Genomic DNA, 25,893 nt, shown 5'->3' on the forward strand with positions numbered 1-25,893 from the left:
GAGAAGGCTATCAAGTTATCAAAAGGTGTTGATATTAAAAAAAATAAAAACTACTATGAATCTGAATATTTACTTAAGAAGAATACTTGCTGAAACTTTTTTTAAAAGATTTTAGAGAGAGAGTGAGAGAGCATGCATGAGCAGGGGAGGGGACAGAGAGAGGGAGACAAGCAGACTCTTGCTGAGCGCAGAGCCCCGTCAGTCATGTTGACTAGATCATGACCTGAGCCAAAACCAAGAGTCAGATTCTCAGCTGGCTGAGCCACCCAGGCATCCCGATGAAACATTTTCTATGCAAGGGAGGTGCCACTGCCACCTAGAAGTAGGAAATCTAAATTGCAGGACAAATATCCTTTGACAAAAGTCTTGCTGTCTCGCTGAGAAATGCCAACCAAAAGTGAGGAAGAACTAGAAACACCCACAGTCACTGCTTCTCTGCCCCATCTGTGAAATGCCCAGATACTGGATGTTTAACTGACACGGACCAGTAGACCCATCACAGTCTAGCTTCTCCTGGGGGAAAATTTATTAGTTCAAGTGAGAGCAACACCTGCAACATCAGTTATCCTTTTGACGATCCTCAGAGATTTCTCACAAGAGCTACCAAAAATAAGCTCGTTCTGTTAGAATGGAGAAATACAGTGGGCCCAAGAATCTCCTAGGTAAGACTAACACCTCAGATTTCTGGGACCCTACTCCAGGTGGGTACTTTAAAAGAATATCCCAGGTGACTGAAGGAGGTCTCTGACCCCAATTTGAGAGACCCTGCAGAGCAAGTGGACCCAACAAGTGAATTCAGGATCCCGGAGAGCAGCTGATTCTCACTCTAGATCCTTCCTTAAAGAGTTCAATTCGTCAAAATATAAAATTTTCTTTCAAATGAATAACCCAATAATTTGAAATCCACATGACCGTTGTTTTTATCATCTTGCCTGAAATGGCCCCAACCAAAAGTAACATCTAGGTGTCCTGGACACCTAGTTTTCTGCCAAGCCTCAGTGTTTCTGGCATAGTTAGGAAGAATGTTACCAAGGGCTTGGCGAAAATTAGTGCTGTGAAGCTGGTGTTCTTTAAAATAAGGAAGAAGGGGCAGCCAAAGAATCAGAGACAAAACGCTGGGCAGCTGGCTGGTAAAACAGCCTGCTGGGAGAAAGCGGAAGTGACAGGCTGGATGGCTGGCTTAGTTCTTGACTGAGCCAAGTTTCCACCCCCTGCCCAGCATGGTCAGCATGTTAAGTACGAAAGGTGCCAAAAGGCGAAAACTTGGAACACTTGCATCTGGAAAAAACAAGCTGAGTGGCGGAGCAGCAGAACGTACCTACTGCTCATGGATAGAGATAACCAAAACAATGACTATGTGGTCCTTAAAAAAGATGGCCATAAATAAAAGCCTAGCTTAACGAGGGGCACAGGTAATACACCAAGCTCTGCGGATAAATAACAAGATCCTAACATCAACTGTTATTTTGAAGAGCTTGTGTATGAGAAAAAGCGTAGAGTTCTAGGAAAGAGGGCAGGCAGCATGTCAGCGAGGAGACGGACCCAGCATGCATGTCCCAGGTTCCATGACGAAGTTAGGGGCATGAACACCAGCTAGAAGAGCACAGGGTACAGGATGACGGAGTTAGAATGAGGTGTGATGTGCAGAAATACCAAGGGATGAAGTGAAAGCTTAGGGGGGGTGGGCTGGTAGGAAAGTCTAGGCTCAACCTAATGTTTATGTGTTAGTCTCCAGCTTGATTGACTTGAGTGTTGGTGGAAGAACATGGACCAGCATTGTACTGCCCACATGTTTTCTCCTCCCTTTTGAATGATGATATGGTTGTTAAAGAATTTGGAAACCCTGATGAGGCTGCTCTCTTGTCACCAAGGCAGAGGCACTCAGCAGCTGCAGGACAGAGTTTGTCTCTTGGCCATTTCATTACACAACAGGAAGGGGATGAGTGAGGAAAGCATTGTGGGGCACCAAAAACATCAGGCTGGAACTGAAGGCTGACAGAGAGAACACAGACATTGGGTGCTCAAAGGCAGTGCTGTTCCCTATGGTGCACTTGTCATCAGCATCACTAATCTCTTGAGGGGAAAATCTCCTGCCTGGACAGCAGCACCAGCTCCACGAGGCTCGTGGACTCAGGATCTCAGGTCGGCACACAGCTCGTGGTGATGAAGGGCAAGGGCAACAGCTTGGCTTCCAAATGGTTTGAATTTTTTTTTCCCAATGTCTCATTCCCACTCTCAAATGGCATCCAGATTCCAATGTGGAAATGCAGTTTTTATTTTTGCCCACTCCATGAAGTTTTTGCTTTGACAGAAATAAGCGTATCACTATAAACTAAGTTCTGGATTAAAAAGTATTTTGGCAGGAGTATACGGACAGATGTTCATAAAATTTGCAGTTATAAAAAAGCCTTTGTGATGATAAGTAAGTCATAAATATTCTTCGCCAATATGGAAAAAATACTTTTATACCCGTATAGAGAACTAGACCCTATCCATTCTAACTGCCTCATAGCATCTGAGCCAAACTACTACCACTAGATGCTTACATTTACAAAGATCATGCAAGGATTAATACTATGCAACCCCACTTGCAAGAGGCATGTAATGCTCATCACAGATATTTTAAAACATGTACACACAGTAAGAGTCAGCACTGTCCATCAGTAGCTGCAGGAGTTAAAGACATCCACTTATAATAAGCACTGCTTGAAAAACAAAATAAAAAATAAACTATTGGAACTAGACCAAAATAAAAAGCTCTTACACAGCAAAGAAACAACAGAACAGACAGGCAACCTGCTGAAGGGGAGAATATATTTGCAAATGATATATCCAATAAGGGGTTAATATCCAAAATATATAAAGAGAGTCTACAACTAAACACCAAAAAACCCTAAATAATACGACTAAAAGATGGGCAGAAAACATGAATAGAAATTCTTCCAAAGACGACCTACAGATGGCCAGAAGACACGTGAAACGATGTTCCACAGCACTCATCATCAGGGAAATCCAAATCAAAAACCACAATGAGATATCACCTTACCCTTGTCAGAACAGCTAGAATCAAAAAGATGAATAACAAGTGTTGGTGAGGATGTGGAGAACAAGGAATCCTCGTGCCCTGTTGGTGGGGGTGTAAATTGGTGCCACTATTGTTGAAAATAGTATGGAGGCTCCTCAAAAGATTAAAAACAGAACTACCATATGATTCAGCAATTTCACTACTGGGTATTTACCCGAAGAAAACAAAAACACTAATTCGGAAAGATATATGTGCCCCTATGTTTATTGCAGCTTATTTACGATAGTCAAGACATGGAAGCAACCTAAGTGTCCATCCACAGATGAATGGATAAAGAAGATGTAATACACACACACACACACCCTATTACTTACCCATAAAAAAGAATGAGACCTTGCCATTTGCAACAACGTGGATGGACCTAGGGACTATTACACTAAGTGAAATAAGGCAGAAAAAGACAAAAGCTGTATGATTTCACTTACATGTCAAATCTAAAAACAAATAAACAGACAACTAAACAGACCCAGAAGTACTGAGAACGAACTGATGGTTGCCAGAGGGAAGGGGGGGCAAAGGATGGGCAAAAAGGGGAGTGGGAGATACAGCTGTCTAGTTATGGAATAAATCACAGGGATAAAAATAAAATAAGCACTGCTTCACTGGAGTGGTAGTCGAGAGACCTATAACCTCCTTCTTCAATAGATCTTCTTCAATAATGTCTTTCTTACCAAGAAATATTCTAAGTATAGAATTAGACAATCATCTGTGAAGATTGGTTGGATTCCATTCTCTCCAAAGCTTCCTTCATTGAAGTCACTGATCCCTTTCACCCAGGGCATAAACTAGCTTTGATCAACACAAAGAAACAATTAGGAGACTTAGTCTCTTCCTACTTGAACCCAGCACATCACTCACCATCTAGTGAAGCTGGCCAGGAAATACACATCAAATACTGCCTCTGCCCAACTACCCAAGTTGCCATGACTGGGCCCATCACTTGAGCTCCCTTCCTCTCAGCTCTGCAGAGTAACTAACCCAGGTTACTCAAGTTCACCATCAACAATGAGGCCAGGGAATAGATGTTGCAGGATAGATCATGGTGTTTCCTTTCCCTTCCCCTCCCGGATAACCAGGAGTTACCTCCAATAAATAATGATTTTTTAGAGGGGGGAGGGGCAGAGGTAAAGGGAGAGAGAGAATCTTAAGAAGGTTCCATGTCCAGTGTGGAACCGGATGTGGGACTCAATCTCACAACCCTGAGCTCATGACCTGAGCCAAAATCAAGAGTTGGATGCTTAACTGACTGAGCCACCCAGGTGCCCCCCTCTACTGCATAATGGTTAAGTTAACTTGGCGCCATGGGAGAGAATGAACACATTGACAGAAACTGATGGAGCAATGACACACCTCAAAAAGCAAAGTCCTTGCTCATGGTGACCTAAGCAAAGCCTGTCAAGACCCTATAGAGATAAATGCTTCAAATTACCCAGTTGCTCTCCAGGGGCATTTGTCCTTATGTTCTCAGTGAGTAAGACAGAGATGAAAGGCATGTCTGGCATCCTATTCAACTTGTACATTTTGGGAAAGAAGCAAGTTCATTCATTACTATAGCAATTGGGAACTTTCCATGGCAGGCTGTAGGTAAGTTTAAACGTGAAGCTAATCAAGTCAAGGGTGTAGCTTTGCTTCATTTTGTGAGGACATCTACACCCCCAAGCTGGCTAGCAACTTTATCATTACTTAGTCAAACAAGGAAACAGGTGTCAAAGGCTGATGACTGCAAATTCAGCCCTGCAACAATTTCTGAAAATGTGGTGTGAGGACCACTTGCATAAGAATCGTACAGAAATTAAAAGAAAAATTTTTGGCTCCACCCAAGACAAAGTTGGGGATGGAAGAATATGCTCACTCAAGTTTGAGAAACACTGCCCTTCTGGGGGAGCTCTGTGCCAAAACCCCTACATGCTGAACAGGCTTATCATTCTTTTTTAAGATTTTATTTATTTATTTGAGAGAGAGAGAGCATGCACAACAGCAGGGGGAGGGGTAGGAGAGGGAGAAGAAGACTCTCCACCAAGCAGGGAGCCCAATGCGGGGCTCAATCCCAGGACCCTGGGGATCATGCCCTGAGTCGAAGGCAGATGCTTAACTGACTGAGCCACCCAGGTGCCCCAGGCTTATCATCTTTAAAGATAAAACATTCTTGATATAACTTACTTGGGAAACCAGGTAGTGAGCAAAAGCATAGCGCTTCTTTTTCAACTTGAATGGTGATCAGAGGAGGCTGTAGAAACTTTCTCATGAACATCCAAAAGTTCTCTTTCTTGGCTGCATTTTTCACCAAAAGTACTCTCTAGCTGTTTACTAGAGACTCTGCTGATGAGAACACTATGGCTTCTTTGTTGACACAGTCTCAGAATTTGCATTAATTTCTAAAAACTCTCCTCCTCTTTAGGTAAAAGAAGTGAAATTGTCTGAACCCAGATTCCACAGCCTATCAGGGTAACAGTTCAAATTTCAAGTCTCAAGGGACTGCTTCGGGGATGGAAGAGGTGGGCTGGAGATCAATTATTCCACCCTCTGTGCTCTGAGGTGGCAGTATACCTGAACCACCCCAAAGAGTTTACAGTCTGTTCTGTTCAGAAGCAGAAATATCTTGGGATGTAGAGCGAAGTGCTCAAGTAGGGCTTGAGGCAAAAATCTCTGATGAAAGTGCTCCAATAAGAAATGGATCATTAGGTCAAGGGGTTTTTAATTTTGTCAACCACTCTATAGCTAAGAAAACAACTGTTTGAGAGAGACTTACAGATAGCTCTCTTGCACCAGCTGTTTGCATCTTCTAAAGGCTTTGGATAAGGCTCAGTTGAGTTTAAGTGAGAGGAAAATTATTTGAAAATGTCCTAATAGAGAAAGCAGCTCAATTCTGGAATGACTGCATTAAGAACACTTTGTAATCATTCCCTGAAATACAATGTGGATGAACAAAAACAAATTAATTCTCCAATGTGTTGGAATTATCTAAAATCACCTATTTACTGCATGTCAGCAAATGAAGAACAAAAAAATATTGTTTGCAAAAGATTCATAAAATTTTTCAGGTCATGTAGTTTGTTCAGGTCACTATTAAAAAGAATGAAGCTTTAGGGTTGCCTGGGTGGCTCAGTCGGTTAAGCCACAGACTCTTGGTTTCAGCTCAGGTCATGATCTAATGGGTCATGAGACTGAGCCCCGTGTTGGGCTCTGGGCTCACTGGGAGTCTGCTTGAAGATTCTGTCCCTGTGCCCCTCCAGCCCCTCCCATCACTTATGCAAGCACTCTCTCTCTCTCTCAAATAAATAAATCTTTAAAAAAAGAATGAAATTTTGAAGAATAAAACTATTGAATGAACTACTGAAAAGAAGAAGTTGTCAACTTAAACGTCTGGAAATCTTAATTTGAAAACAATTTTAAACATTTCCTTTACAAAACTCTCCTCACAGGAGAGTCACAATCAGACCTGAGGGGTTATCTTGTGGAACATTTTACAGCAAGCTGGAGGGAGAACTTTCTCAAATCACTATCCAGTGTTCTTTAGAAATGGTTTGATCTGTGAATTATGAATATGCACATAACTTCAACGGGTTACACAGAAGGTCATATCATGACTTAAGTTTATCCCCAGATTTTAAAATACCCATGAGGAATACAAATGATACATACAACATGGCTTGCGTTCTTAAGATTCAAGTTCTAACACAAACGCAACACATGTTTCTTCCACGTAAAGGCAACAAATGAAAAAGGTAATCACAGGGGGAAAAAAGGCAAGTCTTCGTGATATAATTAGTAAGTTCAGGAGTTGATGGAGGAAGAAAAAACACTGCTAATAGAGACCAAAATAGCAGCTCTTAGGTCTGAAGAGCAAAGTACTAAGTACTTGCAGAGGAGCCCGGGTATGAATAATACCTACTCATAATTCACCTGGGGCCATTTGCCTGCTGTGAACAAGTAAATGACAAATGAACAGCAGAGCTATGGTGCCACTTTACACACTGAATAAATTCTTTGTGAAGATTCCCACCACTAAGGTACAGACTGTCTTTAAATAAAAAGAGGGGACTGGTATTGCCTCAAGCAGACACGTTATCGCAACAGTATTAATAACTCAAGTAGGAAGGCGAACAATATAGATGAGAAAGATCTCGGGGTTAAAAGATTGGATTTTTCTTTTTTAAAACAACTAGGTCCTCAGATCCAACAAATGGTAAGTGCACTGAAAAACCTGACACATGAGGAACACCTGGCTGGCTCAGTCGGTTAAGCATCTGCCTTTGGCTCAGGTTTTGATCTCGGGGTCCTAGGATCAAGCCCCCTATCAGGCTCCTAGGGAGCCTGCTTCTTCCTCTCCCTCTGCCCCTCTGCCCACCCCCCCCAACTCGTGCTCTCTTTCTCTCTCAAATAAAATCTTAAAAAAAAAAAAAAAACCCGACATGTGTTAAACTTGACTTTTATGCTATTTCTTTGGATAGCTGTTTCCCTTCTCATCTCTTGACAGTCAGAAATAGCAGAGCATGAGGCTCAGTGTGGATGCAGAAATAAGAATAAAACTTCCTGAAAGAAAGTAATTGAGCTAATTGAGAAGAACCGGAGCCGTGTTTTTCAGAATCCGAGCACAGTTAGAATTGTACTCCACATGTGGACCAATATGAAATGAAACGTCTTTTTCCTCCCCGCACAAAGCAGTACTAGTGCCTGGCCCAGTGTGAACAATAACCTGATGCAGGGTAGCTGCTCAGTGCAGAGAGCCTACCCTCGTCCCCCCAGGACCACACCAGAGGGCCAGCTCACCAGGCCAGCACAACTGTACAGAGTACTCCCAGCCATTCTATTCACTTGTACATGTTGGACAGTAAGACTCGGACATGCAAACAGGAACTCCAGCAGATAAAAGAAAAAGAATGTCTTGTCTAACAGAATGACTGTCGAGCCTCCATTTCCTCATGCCACAGCATGGCCGCCATCCTCCAGAAGACTAAGGCTAAGCCCACAAAGGCTATTACCTTCGTTTTCTTGGATGACTGCCACTGTGTAAATTCTCTGCGGCATTATCTTTCCTCTTCTGTGTGGTCATTTCCTTAATGCTCTCCCCCTCCAATCTCCTCACTTAGCCCCTTTTCCCTTCCAAACACCTACTCCATGATCAACATGCTCCATCATCCAACCTCTGCCTTCTCCCTGAACACCAGCTGAACAGATGAAACCCAGCTCCTCCTAAAGGACCCCGCTTCCCTTGGGGACCTCCCAATGACAGGATGCTCATTCTCTCCTACCTCATGTGACTGAAGGTTAGGAGGTGGGTTCTGTGTCCTTCTCCCACCAGGACTACCTCCAGATCATTACTCTTCCACGAGTTAACTCCTCTTCTTTAAGCTTCCTACTTCTGGTAACCTCGTTCCCCATTCCCTCCCTCACTGCTCTTTGTGTATTTCCTGGACCTGCGCTTCACTGAAAAAGCTCTGGCTCCTTCTTATTCTGCCTACTGGTGATTTGAACATTCACGGTGTTATTTGTTCAATTGTGTCCTCCCAAAATATATGAAGACCTGACCCCTGGCACCTGTGAATATGACCATATTTGGAAATAAGGTCCTTGAAGATGTAATCAAATTAAGGTGAGGTCAGTGGGGTGACTGATCCCATCCAATATGACTGATGTCCTTATAATAAGAGGAAAACACCATGTGAGGACAGACCCACACAGAGAGAAAAGGGCCATGTGAAGATGAAGGCAGACACTGGGGTTATACAGAACACGTGGGGCTACCAGAAACTGGAATGGGCAAGGAGGGATCCTCCCACAGAGGTTTCGGTTGGGAGCAGGTCTCTGCCAAAACCTTGATTTCAGATTCTAGCTTCCAGAACTACAAAGGAGTAAGTCCTGTTATTTTAAGCCACCTAATGCGTGATAATTTGCTATGCAGCCATAGGAAACTAACGTATTATATGAATAATCCATCACATATGGCCTTTCAGTTACTCTGCTTCCTCCTTACCAATGATCTTCTATTCTCCAGTTCAGCCACCTTCTCTCATACATTGGAACCATGTTTTCAAACAAACCACTTCACTCTGAAACCTCCAACACAGCCCACTCTCTCACCAGCCACTCACCTTCCAGCTTACTTGCTTACGTACTCAACTGCTCTCATCACTGTTTTTATCCCTTATCTCTTTTTGCTACCACTCAGCTTAAATTCCAAGATTTCATTGGCCAGACTCCCAGACTCTCTTGCCCCTTTATCACTGATCACAGTCACCTGCAACACTTTGACCCTGGCTGAATTAACTATCCACTGTGTTCATGCCTGTGCTGGGACTGCTAGCGACTGCTGATGAGGACACAGTCAGAAAATGGACAGCACTAAAAATTAATGCTCATCAACCTCAACTGTCCCTCAATGCTGGGCCCATCCACTGCTCAGCAATCCTACACTCTTCTCTCTCCAAATGGACAGAACCTACCCATCTACTTTCATCCTTGCCTTCCTCCTTCCTGTTCAATGGCACAGAAGTTCCTCCTTTACTTGAAAGTCAGTTCCTCCTCTGTTCTCATCACCAGTCCTTTTCATTATACCAGTGATTTTCAAACTCAGCCATCCCTTCCCTCTCCTGCATCTTCTCCTCCTCCTTCTCCACGTGCACCTTCCCATGAGCACTTACACACGCTTAAGTCTTTCCCATTACAAAAATCCCTCCATCCTCCAACCCTCTCCAGCCATTGCGCTCTCTCTTTTAGAGATAATCTGCACAAGTTGCCTTTGTTTTTTCCTTCTTACTTCTTACTCTTCACTTCCTCTAAATTGGCTTCTGAAAAAAATAAATTGGCCTGTACCTTCATCACCCCCATTGAAAGAACTCTCACCAAGACTGCTGCTGGCCTCCATGTCACTACATCTAATGGACACGTTCCATCCTTAAATTACTTGACTTCCAAGTGGCATTCTACCCTATGCCCCTTTCTAGACACTCTGCCTTTGCTTTCTGTGGCTTCTATGACACTGCACATGACTGTTTTTCTCCTGAGCTCTCAGGATGCTCCTTCTCATTCTCTGTGATGTTACTCTTCATCTCTTTTTTAAGTATTGACATTTTCCAGGCCTTCTCGTTTCTTTATCTCTTATGAACATATAATGTATTATTTGTTTCAGGGGTATGGATCTGTGATTTATCAATCTTATACAATTCACAGCGCTCACCATAGCACATTCCCTTCCCAATGTCCATCACCCAGCCACCCCATCCCTCCCACCCCCCTCCACTCCAGCAACCCTCAGTTTGTTTCCTGAGATTAAGAGTCTCTTATGGTTTGTCTCCCTCTCTGATTTTGTCTTGTTTCATTTTTCCCTCCCTTCCTCTATGATCCTCTGTCTTGTTTCTCAAATTCCTCATATCAGTGAGATCATATGATACTGTCTTTCTCTGATTGACTTATTTCGCTTAGCATAATACCCTCTAGTTCCATCCATGTTGTTGCAAATGGCAGGATTTCATTTTTTGATGGCTGCATAATATTTCATTGTGTGTGTGTGTGTGTGTATACACATATATGCCACATCTTCTTTATCCATTCATCTGTCAATGGACATCTAGGCTCTTTCCATAGTTTGGCTATTGTGGACATTGCTGCTATAAACATTGCGGTGCACATACCCCTTCAGATCCCTACATTTGTATCTTTGGGGTAAATACCCAGTAGTGCAATTGCTGGGTCATAGGGTAGCTCTATTTTCAACTTTTTGAGGAACCTCCATACTGTTTTCCAGAGTGGCTGCACCACCTTGCCTTCCCACCAACAGAAAGGTTCCCCTTTCTCTGCATCCTCGCCAACATCTGTCATTTCCTGACTTGTTAATTTTAGCTATTCTGACTGGTGTGAGGTGGTATCTCATTGAGGTTTTGATTTGGATTTCCCTGATGCCGAGTGATGTTGAGCACTTTTTCATGTGTCTGTTGCAAGCCTTCTCATTTCTTAATCCATTATTTGCCACTCACTCTCATAGCTTGATTTAACTAGCCTTAAGCCATTATCTCCTAAATATTACCTCCGCCATAACCTCTCTTCTGAACCCCTGATCCATATGTCCAGATGCCTATCAAATTTTTTTCCTGTGTCTCTTACTGGCCTTTGGAATTCAACATGTCCAAACCTCAGTTCATAAGCTCCACCAACACCCTCTGGCCTAACTTACTCCTTTCCAAATAAATTCCTTTCACTAAATAAAATGCCCTCTACAGGCAGCTAAAGCCTATAACTCTGGAGTCACACTTGACTACTCCCACCTTCATTCTTTATCCATCCTATGCATTCTGTTAGCCATACCTGAATTCAATTTAGTTGTCTCTTCACTTCCTTTTTTCATATGAGGAATCCATACAGCTTTTGTAAGTTCGTGTTCTCCTCTGACAACAAATCCCTGTTCACGTTCAGCTCCTATCCTTGCTACCTCAAAATCCCCTCACCTCTTCTCTTTTCTTTTGCATATTCCAAAGCTACACTGAATTTCATCCCCTCACTAATAGTGCCATCTCTTAGTTCCCTATCTTTTGCAACCTCAGTCTTTCCTTCTCTAGACCTCCTCCTTTGCCTAGAAACATGCTTGTGTTTCTCACTGTGGAAACAGCTCGACTACCTAGATTCTGCTTTAACACTATTTTCTCTTCCCCTTTTTTGGGGGGGGGCAGAAGGAGAGGGAGAGAGAGAATCTTAAGCAGGCATGGAGCCTGACACGAGGCTCAATGTCACAATCCTGAGATCATGACCTGAGCCGAAGTCAAGAGTAGGAGGCTTAACTGACTGAGCCACCCAGCCGCCCCTCTTCTTCCTTTTAAAATTAAACTGCTTCAAAGAGTAGTGAACACTCACTGATGAAGTTCTGATTCAGGTAACAATGGAGAAGCTTACAGCAGAATAACTCTCTTGACAACAACTATTATAAATTCTGAACAAAAATTTAAAAAAACTCTCTGAAGGCACTGGAGAGCAACCTAAAGCTGGAAGGAATAGGACTCTTGAAAGATGGGAAGTCTAATAAGTGATATCTACATTTAATTAAATTTTCCTTTGAGGGTACTTCCTCTGTTCATGGGGTTCATGGGGGATAAACCTCAGGAAAAATTTGTTATGGAGCCAGAGGCCTGACTTTGGGCTGTCAGAATGTCAGGAAATTGAAAAGGAGAATGCTGGAAAGAACAGAACCACCACAGATGAAAACCCAAAATCAGCACACAAATGTCCCTCAAATTTTTTGGCCAACTCAACTGTGCAGGGCAGTATTTCAAGTATCCAAAGGAGGGCAACAGAACATTAAAAGTGAGTAAAGGTTATAGCAGCTACCCAATTTCAAAGTGTCAGAATTTGGTGTTCAAGTCTTGCTATTTCGAAGGGGTTAGGAAAAACTTCAGGATTTTCATTAAAACTCAGAAGGGCTTTAGTCCCAAGAACAAGGACTATATTCTAGGACTAAAACCAAAACCAAATTAGACTAAGCCTCCATAAGATCAAGGAGGTCCACCGATAATTTAACTGCCTGCTAGAATAAAATGCAATACCCTTCAGGGGAAGATAAAAAAATGAGGGGGAGATATCTTCAGGGGAAGATAAAAAATTACCACCTACAATCTTCAGTATACAATTACTAGATATCAAAAGAAATAGGAAAATGTGACTCATAATCAAGAGAAAGCTCAGTTAGTAGGAATAGACCCACAGACAATCCAGATACTGGTATTAATGGTCAAATATTTAAAATAACTATTATACTATGTTAATAAACTTAGAGGAAAAAATGAGAATAATGGCAGAAGAGAATTTGAGGTTACTATGTAACACCTTAGAAGTGAACTAATGGAAAGTTCAGAATTTAAAAATACATAGCTGGAAAAAATTCACTGGAGGCAGTTAAAGGCACATTTATATTAAAAGTATCAGTTAACATAAAGACAAGCTAGTAGGAAATATTCAAACTGAAGCACAGAGAGAAAAATAGTTGAAAAAAATAAACCATTTTATGGACCTATAGAAAAATATCAAACAGTTTAATATATAAGTAACTGGATTTTCAGAAAGAGCAAATGTGGCAGAAAAAATATTTTAAGAAGTAATGGCCCCCAAGTTTCCAAACTTGATTAAAAACAAACAAAACAACAACAACCAAAAGATCCATGAAGCTCAGCAAAACGCAGGCAGGATAAATGCAAAGAAAACCACCCTCAAATGTAATCATTCAAACTGAAAAGCAAAGATGTTCTGAAGCTTTGAAAAGATTAATCCCAACTTCTCTTCTGAACTTCTGTTTTATATGTTCAGATGCCTATCAAAATTTCTCCTTGGATGTCTTACAGTACTTTTGAATTCAACATGTTTAAAATCAAAGATAAAGAAAATTCTTAAAACCTGCCAGCAAAAAAAAGACTTACTACATAGAGAGGAATCATAAGAATGATAGATCATTTTTCATTTTAAAAAAAGGAGACCAAAAGATGGTAAAACACCATATTTAAAGTGATAAAAGAAAAAAAAAATCAAACAAGGAATTTACAGAGAAAATATCCTTCAACAATAGAGACAAAATAAAGACATTGTCAGTGAAACAAAAGTGGGGAAAGTTTGTCACCAGCAGACCTGCACTACAAGAAATGCTAAAGGACATTCTTCAGGCTTAAGGAAAATGCTACTAGATGGGAGTCTGGATCTAGGGGACTAAAGAGCGCTGAAAATGGTAAATATATGATTACAAAGGACAATTTTTTCCTTTTCTTAATTTCCTTGAGACAAATTCAAAGACGACTCTTTGAAACAAAAATAAGAAAGTACTGCATATTATGTAACTTGTAAAAATAAAACATGTGACAATAATAGCACAGAGGATAAAAGGAAAGTGGTATAATACTACTCCAGACAGACTCTGAGAAGTTAAGGATTTATATTATAATCCCTAAAGTAAGGACTAAAAAATAAAACAGAAGTAGAGCTAAAAAGCCAATTGAGACAAAATAGAATACTAAAATATATTTGATTTATCCTAAGGAAGGTAAAAAAAGAGAAACAGAAGAATAAAAACCAGAGGAAATAAAAGAAAACAAAATAGTAAGATGGTAGACTAAAATCCAATGGTTATCAATTGTTACAATAAACTTAAGTGGACTGAACACTCTAATAACACAGCAGAGATTGTAAAAAGGGGGAGGAGTAACATGTTGTATGTAATATGTTGTTTATGAGGGACATGCCTTAAATATAAAGATAAAGAAATTGAACACAAAAAGATAGGAAAAGAGGGGTGCCTGGGTGGCTCAGTCATTAAGTGTCTGCCTTTGGCTCAGGTCATGATCCCAGAGTCCTGGGATCAAGCCCCACATTGGGCTCCCTGCTCCACAGGAAGCCTGCTTCTCCCTCTCCCACTCCCCCTGCTTGTGTTCCCTCTCTCGCTATCTCTCTCTCTGTCAAATAAATAAAATCTTAAAAAAAAAAGATAGAAAAAGATATACCACAAAATAGTAAACATAAGAAAGCTTATGGCTATGTTAATATCAAAATATACAATAAGACCAAGGATAAATAGGAGCATTTGATAATCACACAAAGATTAATTCATTGAGAAAATAAAAATCCTATATATATACACACACCTAAGGAGAGCTTTAAAATACATGAAAAACAGACAGAACTAAAGCGAGACATAGACAAATCTTCAGAGTTTTTAACACCTCTATTTCAGTAATTGATAGAACATATAAATACAACTCAGTAAGAACAGAAGATTTGAATGCCATGATCAACCATCTTAATATTCATACAACACTAGCTAAGAACTGAAAAAGACCCACTTTTAAAAAGTAGAACACATGGAATATTAAGCAAGATAGACCACATGTCAGGCCATAAACTAGTCCCAATAAATTGCCAAGAATTTAAATCTACAGAGCATGGCTTTGGTCATAACAGAATTAAATTAGAAATCAATAATAATAAAAATGTACATCCCACTGATTCACTTTATTCTTTAAAACTATTCACTCATTGCTTAATCCTTTTCATCTAACTTACTCACTCTGACTCTCATTAATATTTCACTTTAAATGTCGTAAATGTCCTGTTGATGGTCAAATCCAGGCCTTTAGAATATTTATTCTTACACTACATACAAAAATAAACTCAAAATGGATTCAAGACCTAAAATACGAGACCCAAAACCATAAAAATCCTAGAAGAGAACACAGGCAGTACCTTCTCTGACATCAGCTATAGCAACATTTTTCTAGATATGCCTCCTGTGGCAAGAGAAATAAAAGCAAAAATAAACTACTGGAACTACATCAAAATAAAAAGCTTCTGCACAGCAAAAGAAACAATCAACAGAACTAAAAGACAACTACTGAATGGGAGAAGATATTTGCAAATGACATATCTGATTAAGGGTTAGTATCTAAAAATAAAGAACTTCTACAACTCAACACCAAAAAACCCCCAAATAATCCAATTAAAAAATGGGCAGAAGAGGGGCACCTGGGTGGCTCAGTCGGTTAAGCATCCGATTCTTGATCTCAGCTCAGGTCTTTTTTATTTTCAATATTTTATTTATTTATTTAATTGACAGAGAGAGAGAGAGAGAGAGACAGCGTGAGGGGGAACACAAGTAGGGGGAATGGGAGAGGGAGAAGCAGGCTTCCGGCTGAGCAGGGAGCCTGATGTGGGGCTCGATCCCAGGACCCCAGGATCATGACCTGAGCCGAAGGCAGTCACTTAACCAACTGAGCCACCCAGGTGCCCCTCAGCTCAGGTCTTGATCTCAGGGTCATGGGTTCAAGCCCTGCCTTGGGCTCCACACTGGGCGTGGAACCTACTTAAAAAAGAAGATGGGCAGAAGACATGAACAGACATTTTTCCAAAGACATGCAGACGGCCAACAGCCACATGAAAGGATGCTCAAGAGCACTCATCACCAGGGAAAGCAAATCAAAACCCCAATGAGAGATCACCTTACATCTGTCAGAATGGAGAGAATGAGAATGACAAGAAATAACAAGTGTTGGTGAGGATGTGGAGGAAGAGGAACCCTTGTACACTATTGGTGGGAATGTAAATTGGTACAGTCACTGTGGAAAACAATATGGAGGCTCCTCAAAAAATTAAAAATAGAGCTACCCTATGACCCAGTAATTCTACTACTGGGTATTTGCCCAAAGAAGACAAAACACTAACTTTGAAAAATATATGCACCCGTATGTGTATTGTAGCATTATTGACAATAGCCAAGATATGCAAGCAGCCCAAGTGTCTATTGATAGAGGAATAAAGAAGATGTGGTGTATCTACACAATGGAATACTACTCAGCCATCAGAGAAAATGAAATCTTGCTATTTGCAACCATGTGGGTGGAGCTAGAGGGTATTATGCTAAGTGAAATAAGTCAGTCAGAAAAAGACAAATACCATATGATTTCACTCATATGTAAAATTTGAGAAACAAAACAAACAAGAGAAACAAACCAAAAAGCAGACTCTGAACTCTAGAGAACAAACTGATGGCCATCAGAGGGGAGGTGGGTGGGGGTAGGGGTGAATAGGGTGAAAGGGATTAAGAGTACACTATGATGACGAGCAATGAGTTGTTGAATCACTATATTGTACACCTGAAATTAATACAACACTATATGTTAACTACACTGGAAATAAAAGTAAAAAATAAATAAAATATTTAATTTAAATATTTATCTAATTTAACTAATTCAGTATGTGGGTAACTCATCAAGCAATGGCTCCTGATGACCTCAAGTGTGTCTGACTCCATGCTTGGGATAAAAAAAGCTATTGCTTAAAAAGCACTTTGGGGTATATCAGGCACTGTTATAAGTGTTTACAATTAGGAACACATGTAACTGAATCTTCATAATAATCTCTAAGATGGATAGTTTTCAAGTCAAGGAAACTGAGGCAGAGAGAGGTAAAATCACTGGAACCATGGTCAGATAGCTGTTAATCAGTGGAGCCTGAATTACCAGCCCAAGCAGTCTCGTTCCATGGTCCATGGTCATGTTTCTTAATCACTGTCTTAACCATTGTCTTCACTTCAGTGCTCACAGTCTGGTGGAGGGGAGACATCAAGACAGGTAAACTATCTTAATTCAATGTGGTAGACATTTGATCCCACATTCCCAGTGTTTCTGTACCTTATATCCTAAGACAGAGGCACTTAGTGATCTCCTTTATTCCTCTGTATTAACTTTCAAGTTTCAAGAAAATACCTGATGATGTCATTTATACTAAAAAATTAGCTATAAAAATTTAACACTGCTTCATGTGTTCTCTCGGAACATTTGTATTTTAATAGTTTCTACTTGATTTAAGCAAAATACAAATTTCTAACTTTGGAGTGTCAGGCATTCAGAGGACAGATGCAGGAAGGTTGTGGGAGGGGGTATGGAGATCTGCCCAGGTAATCTTAAAATCTAACCACATGGAGAAATATGGCTTCTCTATCCGTAAGTAAGTTGGATCCATGATACTCTTTATTGCTGAGTACTAGAGAATTAGTCATTCAAGTTTGGAATGAATCATCCTCAGGAATTTACTTAACTTTGTCTAAATTCTTGTATCCTTCTCTGCAAATGAGATCAGTATTTGTTCCATAGGGCGACAAAAATTAAATGAGAGCATGTAAGCACCCACCGTGGTACGTGGCATGGAGCACATGATGCCTGATAAATGTAAACCAAACAATCAAAAGGGTATACCTTTTCCACCTCTCATTCTCTCTCACATGACAAGGGAGTTTTTTTTTTTCTTTAAATAAGTTTTATAATAGTTTGGCTTTTTTTTTTTTAAGATTTTATTTATTTGATAGAGACAGTGACAGAGATAACAAGAGAGAGCATAAGCAGGTGGAGAGGCAAACAGAGAGGGAGAAGCAGGCTCCCTGTGGGGCAGGGAGCCCGACACAGGGCTCGATCCCAGGACCCTGGGATCATGACCTGAGCCGAAGGCAGACGCCTAACTGACTGAGCCACCCAGGCGCCCCTAGTTTGGCTTTTCATAAGATCTTAAGTCCAGAGAGACTACTACACTCTAAAATAGCAATCAGAAGTTCAAAGAAAAGCGTACAGCCTCAGGCTGAGCCTCCTTCTCTGCAAATTTGCACAGGCTTAGGTTTTTAGAAGTCAAGAGTAAATCTATTCTGAGCTAAAGATAATAAAAATAATAGAAAATAAGTTATTTTTAGCCTAGAATTCTCTTAATTTATGCCATCTACATAATGATGTCTGCACAATCGCAGATGTTTAATACTGGGTCTGTAGAGCCTATCCAACTTCTCAGAAACCAGAGCAGACTATTCTTCATTTTCAAAAGAGGAAGTGGAGGGCAACAGGACTAAAATTTCCCCTGGAAATTTTCAGTTTGAAAACTGGATTTGAAATCAGATTTTTCATTTTGAATACACCATGACCAGGAAGTGTTCCCTAACAAAGAGACAGAACTTTGATCTGAGACACTGAGAGCCCGAAGATTTTGGATACGCCCGCTGCTGGCTTTTAAAGGGCACAAGGGTGGGCATCTGGGTGACTCAGTTGGTTAAGTGTCTGCCTTCAGCTCAGGACGTGATCCCGGGGTCCCCAGGGTCCTGGGATCGAGTCCTACATTGGGTTCCTTGCTCAGTGGGGAGCCTGCTTGTCCCTCTGCTTGTGCTCTCTCTCTTTCTCTCTGACAAATAAATAAAATCTTTAAAAAAAGAAATAAATAAAGGGCATGAGGGTTAAGTTGTTTCACTTCACAATTTCCATTTCATCCTCATTAAAGTCAGTGAAACAAACCTTGGTCTGCTGAAACTGATCTTCAACACAAAGTTCCCATACGCTTCTTACTTTTTGATGATCTAAAATTAAGGAAGGCAAAAGTGAGGATTTGGAAAGGTGCTGGGGTTCCAGACACATCAGACAAGGCCAGAGTAGTTAAATAATTGCCATCAATGAAGACTGCTGTGGGAGAAGGCTTACGGAATTCTTTACTCCTTCTGCATGAGAATAGGACCTTCAGTTAACTGTCCAGTCTTGTTCTTAGGACAACCTGGTAAAACTGATATGTGAATGAGGTTACTTGGGAACACTGCTTATAGTGAAAATGATCCCTGACCGGCAGCCTGAGTCTGCAATGGGAAGACACCAATACTCCACTAGGAAGCCGTATCTTTGCAATTCCCCAAGTGTAAGACTCTTCTAGCTGGGGGGAGGTGTCCTTTGTGGGCCCCCAAAGGCTATGTCTGTGGGGTTGTTACAAGAAACCCCGGTTCCTCTGGTACATGAGGCTTGTAAGTCATGGTTACCTGCCTGATGTGGATCTCGTCTCTGCACTTGAGCTGTCATCTGGGGTGGAGGATTCAGAAGCAAGGATTCCCAAAGGTGTGCCTGACATGTCCCAGCAGGCAAGTGGTGGTTCCTGTCCCACCGCACAGACTAGTGCCAACCAGTCCATGAGAGTCTCAGGAGTTTGGATGTTAAGTTAAACAAAGTAAGACCTACCCCACCCCCCTTCCCCAGCTGGTACTGTTAGTACAAAATAGACGGGATAATATGGGCCAGAGGAAAAGTAGTAAATTCCTGGGAACAAATTTTCCACTTAAAAATGACAGTAAAGGGCACCTGGATGGCTCAGTAGGTTAAGTGTCTGCCTTTGGCTCAGGTCATGATCCCAGGGTCCTGGGATCGAGCCCCACATCACGCTCCCTGCTCAGAAGGGAGCTCCTTCTCCCTCTCCCTTTGCTGCACTGTCTCTGTCAAATAAATAAAATCTTAAAAAAAAAATTTTTTTTAAAGATTTTATTTATTTATTTGACAGAGAGATAGCGAGAGCAGGAACACAAGCAGGGGGAGTGGGAGAGGGAGAAGCAGGCTTCCTGCCGAGCGGGGAGCCTGATGCGGGGCTCGATCCCAGGACTCTGGGATCATGACCTGAGCTGAAGGCAGACGCTTAACGACTGAGCCACCCAGGCGCCCAAAATCTTAAAAAAATTTTTTTTAAATGACAGGAAAAAAAGTATCTGCTGTTATTGATAAAATAAAGAAGCAACGTTTCCTTTCCATGTTTCCTGGTCTTTGGTTCTAATTCTGAAGTCTTTCTTATAAAACAAGACACCTTTTAATTCCTGGAGCTGTGCATCTTTGAAAGGGAAGCTGAGTAACAGTGCTTCCATCTGCTGACATTTGCAGTTTCAGGAGACCTTCAGAGAAGAGTGGGCCATGGCAAACAGAAAGTCACAAGAGCTCTCCGAAGTGTTAAATAGTCTCATGTCTACAGCAAATGTTGGCATACTTTTGCTTCTCATTCTTCTACCTTTTCACACCTTGCTTCAATGTGACCTCTTTTTCTTAGGGCTTGTACACTAAGAATAGCTTTTGAGAACCTTATCTCATCTCTTCTTTCTCAGAGGTCTGTCTTCTCCCTAGAATTTATCTCAATTTTATCTCTCTGAGTCTCAACTAGCTTGAAATGCCCTTGACTAGGAATGCCAAGGTCACAGGTGGCTCTGTAGCTGGTGCTAAGAGTGGTGTTTGAGATGCATGGCTCACCCTCAGCGCCAGGCTTGGGAATACACCTTCTTACTTCATTGCACACCTTACGTTAGCTTCCGAGAACCCAAGAGTGGCACAGGTGGTTGTAAAATTTGATGGTAGGGAATCAGGGGAAATATTTCGTGGAAAGGGAAGGGCCAGGCCAGAAGAGGGAACATATCTGGTGTTCTAGGAGTCGGTTGAACTACGCATATGTGTCTGTGATTGTGTAGGTTCCTGTGCAGAAATGACATGCCCATCACGCGGGCCTACTGGAAAATACAGTAACAACTTTCTGCTTATTAAACAAACAAACAAACAAACAAACAAACAAACAAGGTTCTGTGAGAAAACTGAGCATGGAGGGTAGGATGGTCAGTTGTATGTCACCGTGGCTAGACTACAGGACTCCATTATTTAATCAAGCTCCAATCCAGGTTTTGATGTGAAGGTATTTGATAGATGTGATTAACATCTACAGTTGACTTCAAGTAAAAGTTAACCTTGAGAATGTGGGTGGGCCTCACCTCATCTGTTGAAGGTGAGGTTTCTTGGAGAAAAAAATATTCTGCCTCAAGACAGCATTAACTTCTGCCTGAGTTTCTAACCTGCTGATTTGATGTACAGATTTCAGACTTGCCAGCCCCAATAATCACAAGAGGCAATATCTTCAATCCCTATCTATCTATCCACCCACCCACCCACCCACCCATCGAGAGAAAGTGAGAGATGTTTCTCTGGAGAACCCTGACTGATCTAAAGATCTGGCCAGGACGGCAAAGTACTGTGAACACAGATCCACCTGACAAAGAGACCAAGAAAAGCAGAGATGGTCTGAAAGTGCGGCTGAAGAGAGAGGACATTACATGCCACCACACAGGCAGGGACCAGCATGGACGCTCCTCTCTGCCCCCCATCCCCACAGGCAGGTGGGGATGATGATCTCAGCACAGTCAGAACAGAGAGCAGCGTGCTTGCTGCGAAACCCAAGCCCAAGGCCCGTGAGTCCCTGGAGCTATCGGTGCCAGCTGAGAGTAAAGAACATGCACTCAGACTTCCAGGAATTAACACAAAACGGTGTTCTGGAAGGATGAGGAGAACCTCTTCTGTGAGGGCTGACAGTGCCCTCAAGGCATCATTGGTATCCTGGTAACAATGGCAAACAATTCTTCACTGCTCTGGGTTCCTACTGCGGGGATTCCTGCGCTGGGGAGAGGTATGGTTTAAATCTGATCTGCTTCCCCCTTCCAAAACAATGTGTTCTTTCTCCCTTCTTCCTCATCTCCTTCCTCATCCCCTCCATGCAGCTCCTTTCCCCCAAATGACTGCTGGGAGGCCAAGGGGAGAAGGCACAGGGCAGGCGATCAGTCTTACCTTGGCTTCTGAAGTGGGTTCCAAGAAGCACAGGCGGTTCCCAAGGCCCTCGGCTGCCAGGCAGAACTTCCTTTGCTCCTTGTGAATGTTTGCGATGCACTGGAGAACCACCTCATCTTCCTGCCGGCAGAACAGAGACACACATGTGAGCGGGGCTGCCTCCCCACGTGGAACCAGGTCCCCAAGTCACCTTGTTGCATCGTTATCAGGTACACTGAGAGGTACATGCTTTTGCATGTGATACAGAAAAGGAGAGTGTGCTATTCACAGGGCCGTGCTGAGCACCTCCCCGGAGTCAGAACTCTCAACTCTGGGGTGGTGTTAGCGGGAGCAGGTCCGTGTATGTGGAACATATACGCTACAGACATCTGCAGCATGAGCCTCACTGCTGGGACACAGGAAAGGCACACAATCCAGGTGAGAAGACAATTTCAACACATGGATGGACATGAGAGTAAATCTAAGCAATCTCCAAATAAACAACAGGAATAGGACAGTGAGATGTGATCTAGGGGAAGAGAGACAACAGCAGAGATCAAGCAGAGATGGGATCCATGGAGGGAAATCCATTTGGCGTCAGGCTTGGAAGAGGCAAGAGCCCGATGGGGGCGCACATAGTGTGTAACACATTCGCCAGGAGTGACAGAAGGAAGCTGTGGACGGTGACAGGAAATGAGTCCTAAACATATGGGAAAGGAAGGCTGAGAGAAGCCTGGAGGATTCACATTGGAGGGAGGAGCTGAAGGTCAAGTAGAGGAACCACTCTGAATTCCTAAGGAGGGGGACCTCTCTCCTACGCATCACTCTCAAAACAACCCTCCTGAAGTTTCAGAGACCTTGTTTGAAAAACATTCCTCTTGTTGATGGTCCAGAAACGAGGCCAACCTCTATTTACACTAACATGCGCATCTCTTGCACAAACCTGCCTGAGGCTGAGAGGAAACAATTTTCCTTATCATTCCTCCAGTCTGTCCATCTGTGCCCCCACTCTCCCCACCACTTAACTTTACTTTGGGTTTCCAACATCAAAAACAACTGCAGGTGTGGTTGAGTTAAAGGAGTAACAAGAGGAGGGCCAGTTGGAACTTCCTCCTTAGGAAAGGCTCTCCTGTTGTCCTGCCTCATCCCCATGCCCCCTGGTGTTAGTGTTTGTCCCAGAATATTGGACAGGTGGACTAAACAGAAATGGTTTTTCTTGAAAGGTGTCCGCCACGTGCCTAGTCACATGGAAAAAATAAAATCCTTCCACCTGATGGGAAGATAAAGAGATTCAATAGTAAGAGATCCCCCCAAAAGATGTCTGCTGGTACCCAGAGATTGGGCTGGGGCTATAGGAAAATGTGAGAAGCCACAAATCACAGACATACGAAAAGAAGACTGAGGAGAGAGAAAAAAAAAAAAGCTCCACACTCTTACTGGCACGGAAATGTCCCTGTTCATCATTAAATTGAGTCAGTAATAAGTCAAAAGCCTCTGCTTATAGTGAAGTCAGAATTCATGGTCTTTATTTGAGTTGAGATGGAATAAAACTCCAGAATAGCACTACACTCTCAAAATGCGGATTCAGTGAAATCTCTGAAGACAATGAAGTTTTCCCCCGGGTGGAGTCTCCCCCAGCTATTGTGGTGACCAGAGGAATCACATCCTCCCAAAGGGCACAGGCAGCAAGGGATTCCTCTCAGTTGTCACAATGACCGAGGGGGCGCTACGTGCATTGCCCAATGGGTCACGGGAGTTAAGGGGTCTATACTGAAAGAGGCAGTTCTCCAAACACATAATTTTTCTGTCCAAAATGTCAAGAGGACCCCCTACTGAGGAATATTTAAGTATCTCCCACCTACGCACAACTCACCAGCAAAAAAAGAAAACACACACAAAAAAACCCCAAAAACAGGCATTTAGAAATCACAGGAGTGTGTTACGGACCAGACTTTTCAGGAACGGGTGAGAGTTGCCAAAATTTTCTCCTCAGCTTGAGCTGAAGACACCTGTTTCCATGACTTCATTTCCCATGCCCGTTCCACTCCAAGGTGCCCACACCACCTTGGCTTGACCTTGCACCGGCTGCCTCTCTTTTAAAAAAAAAAAAAAAAAAGATTTTATTTATTTATTTAACAGACGAGACAACACAAGCAGGGGGAGTGGGAGAGGGAGAAGCAGGCTCCCCGCTGAGCAGGGGGCCCGATGCGGGGCTCGATCCCAGGACCCTGGGATCATGGCCTGAACCAAAGGCAGATGCTTCATGACTGAGCCATGCAGGCGCCCCGCATCTCTGTCTTCTGAAACTTAACCTGTCCTATAATTCCCATCTTCCTAACCTAGGCTGCCCATCAGCTAATGCGATAAAGGGACCCGCCCTGGCTCAACAGCTGTCTGCTGAAGAACAGTCCAGCATACAAACTTTCCTAGGTCCGCCCTCTGGGTGACAGACATATGGGCAAGGGACTATGCGCCAAGTTTCCTGCTCCCCAAACACTGTCACTTTTTTCCCCATGCTGGCTGACACTGGATGCTCCATGCTGACCTGGATACAGCCTGAAGCGGCAGCCCATGCCTATCTTCGCACCGACCACCTCTGTAAACCTTCAACAGATGGACATCTCGAGCCTTCGAGTACTTGACGCTATAATCTTTGCACCGAAGTTCCATGTGGAACCACAAGTCAAGTCAACCCATCTCATCACTCTCTCACTCCCTGGTTAAACACAGAACACAAGCCCCTCCGGTTACCAGCCCTCCCTCACTCACTCGTTCCTGTGCTGATGTACATTTTCTTCCCCTGTTCCCTCTCTCCCTTTGCTTTAAATCAAATCTGGGTATTTCCAGGGGATACCATTTCCAAGGAACTCCCTGTAATTGGAGGCTGCAGGTTCTTCCACATTTTGTAATTCCCCTCCCCAGAAGCTCGAACACTCCTCCCATCCCTCGATGCCAAATTTGGATCACCTTCCTACTCAGGTGCAAAACTCTTCTATTTTCAGGTATGTGATACCCAATCTCTGCATCTTCTTGGGCAAACTATCAACATCCTAGTTAATTCTCCCACCATTTATCTCTCTCTCTCTTTCTCTTTTTTTTAAAGATTTAATTTAATTTATTTATTTGAGAGAGAGAGAGAGAAAGAGAGAGAGGGAGGGAGAAGCAGACACCCCGTTGAGCAGGGAGCCCGACGCAGGATCAATCCCAGGACTGATCATGACCTGAGCCGAAGGTAGATTGCTTAACCTACTGAGCCACCCAGGCGCCCTCATTGATCTCTTAATTACAATCAGAAAATTTGATCATTTTTGTGTGAATTCAACACACATTTATTGACTACCATCCAATGACAAAGCCTTCTGCCAGGAGACTTCAGAGCACCGCAGGTTTTATAACACAAGATCTATTAATACAGGAGTATTGGAGCTGACGGCCAAAAGGCCAGGTCATAGCCTTTGTCCCCGCCACTTGAGCCATGATCTCACCTAACTTCAAGGTTCATGTGGACAATCTCTTCAAAATGAACACCCCGTCCTAAGTATTCCACAGTTTTAGTAACACACTATGGCGAACATTCTTTGGCAAAACCTAGACGATTCCTATTCTAAATCCAGAACTAGACTATCCTACTCAGAGCCAGACTATCTTGCTCTATGAACCCAATCTTCCCTTTCTTGCTCTCTTATTCTCTTATAGTTCTTGCGCTCTTTCACCAGGATTTCCAGTTCCCAGAGGGCACTTCCCTCTCTTCCTCTGTGCCAGGAAGGAAAAGGATTTTTTGATAGAGAAAGTAACACAACTCTGGGATTTTGTTCTATCAACTTATGGGATTTTTTAAATAATATGTTTTCACCTTGTCTGAACTCTGGTTTCACTGGAACAAGACCATAAAACCTTCCCCTTTTTGTAGGACTCACACCAGATCCAACTCAG

The 25,893-nt window shown here is 42.5% G+C and overlaps 1 protein-coding gene across 1 annotated transcript in view; it reads right to left on the reverse strand.

Annotated features, from left to right (window-relative positions):
* RYR3 (ryanodine receptor 3) overlaps window positions 1-25,893 on the reverse strand; it is a 508,260-nt gene that overhangs the window by 324,313 nt on the left and 158,054 nt on the right. Inside the window, exon 2 of the mRNA XM_034994885.1 lies at window positions 21,982-22,101. Coding sequence (XP_034850776.1) covers window positions 21,982-22,101 — 120 coding nt within the window. The remainder of the gene's footprint in view (window positions 1-21,981; window positions 22,102-25,893) is intronic.

The sequence above is a fragment of the Mirounga leonina genome, unplaced genomic scaffold, assembly GCF_011800145.1.
Source record: "Mirounga leonina isolate KUSES-001 unplaced genomic scaffold, KU_Mleo_1.0 Mir_91, whole genome shotgun sequence".
Classification (NCBI taxonomy): domain Eukaryota; kingdom Metazoa; phylum Chordata; class Mammalia; order Carnivora; family Phocidae; genus Mirounga; species Mirounga leonina.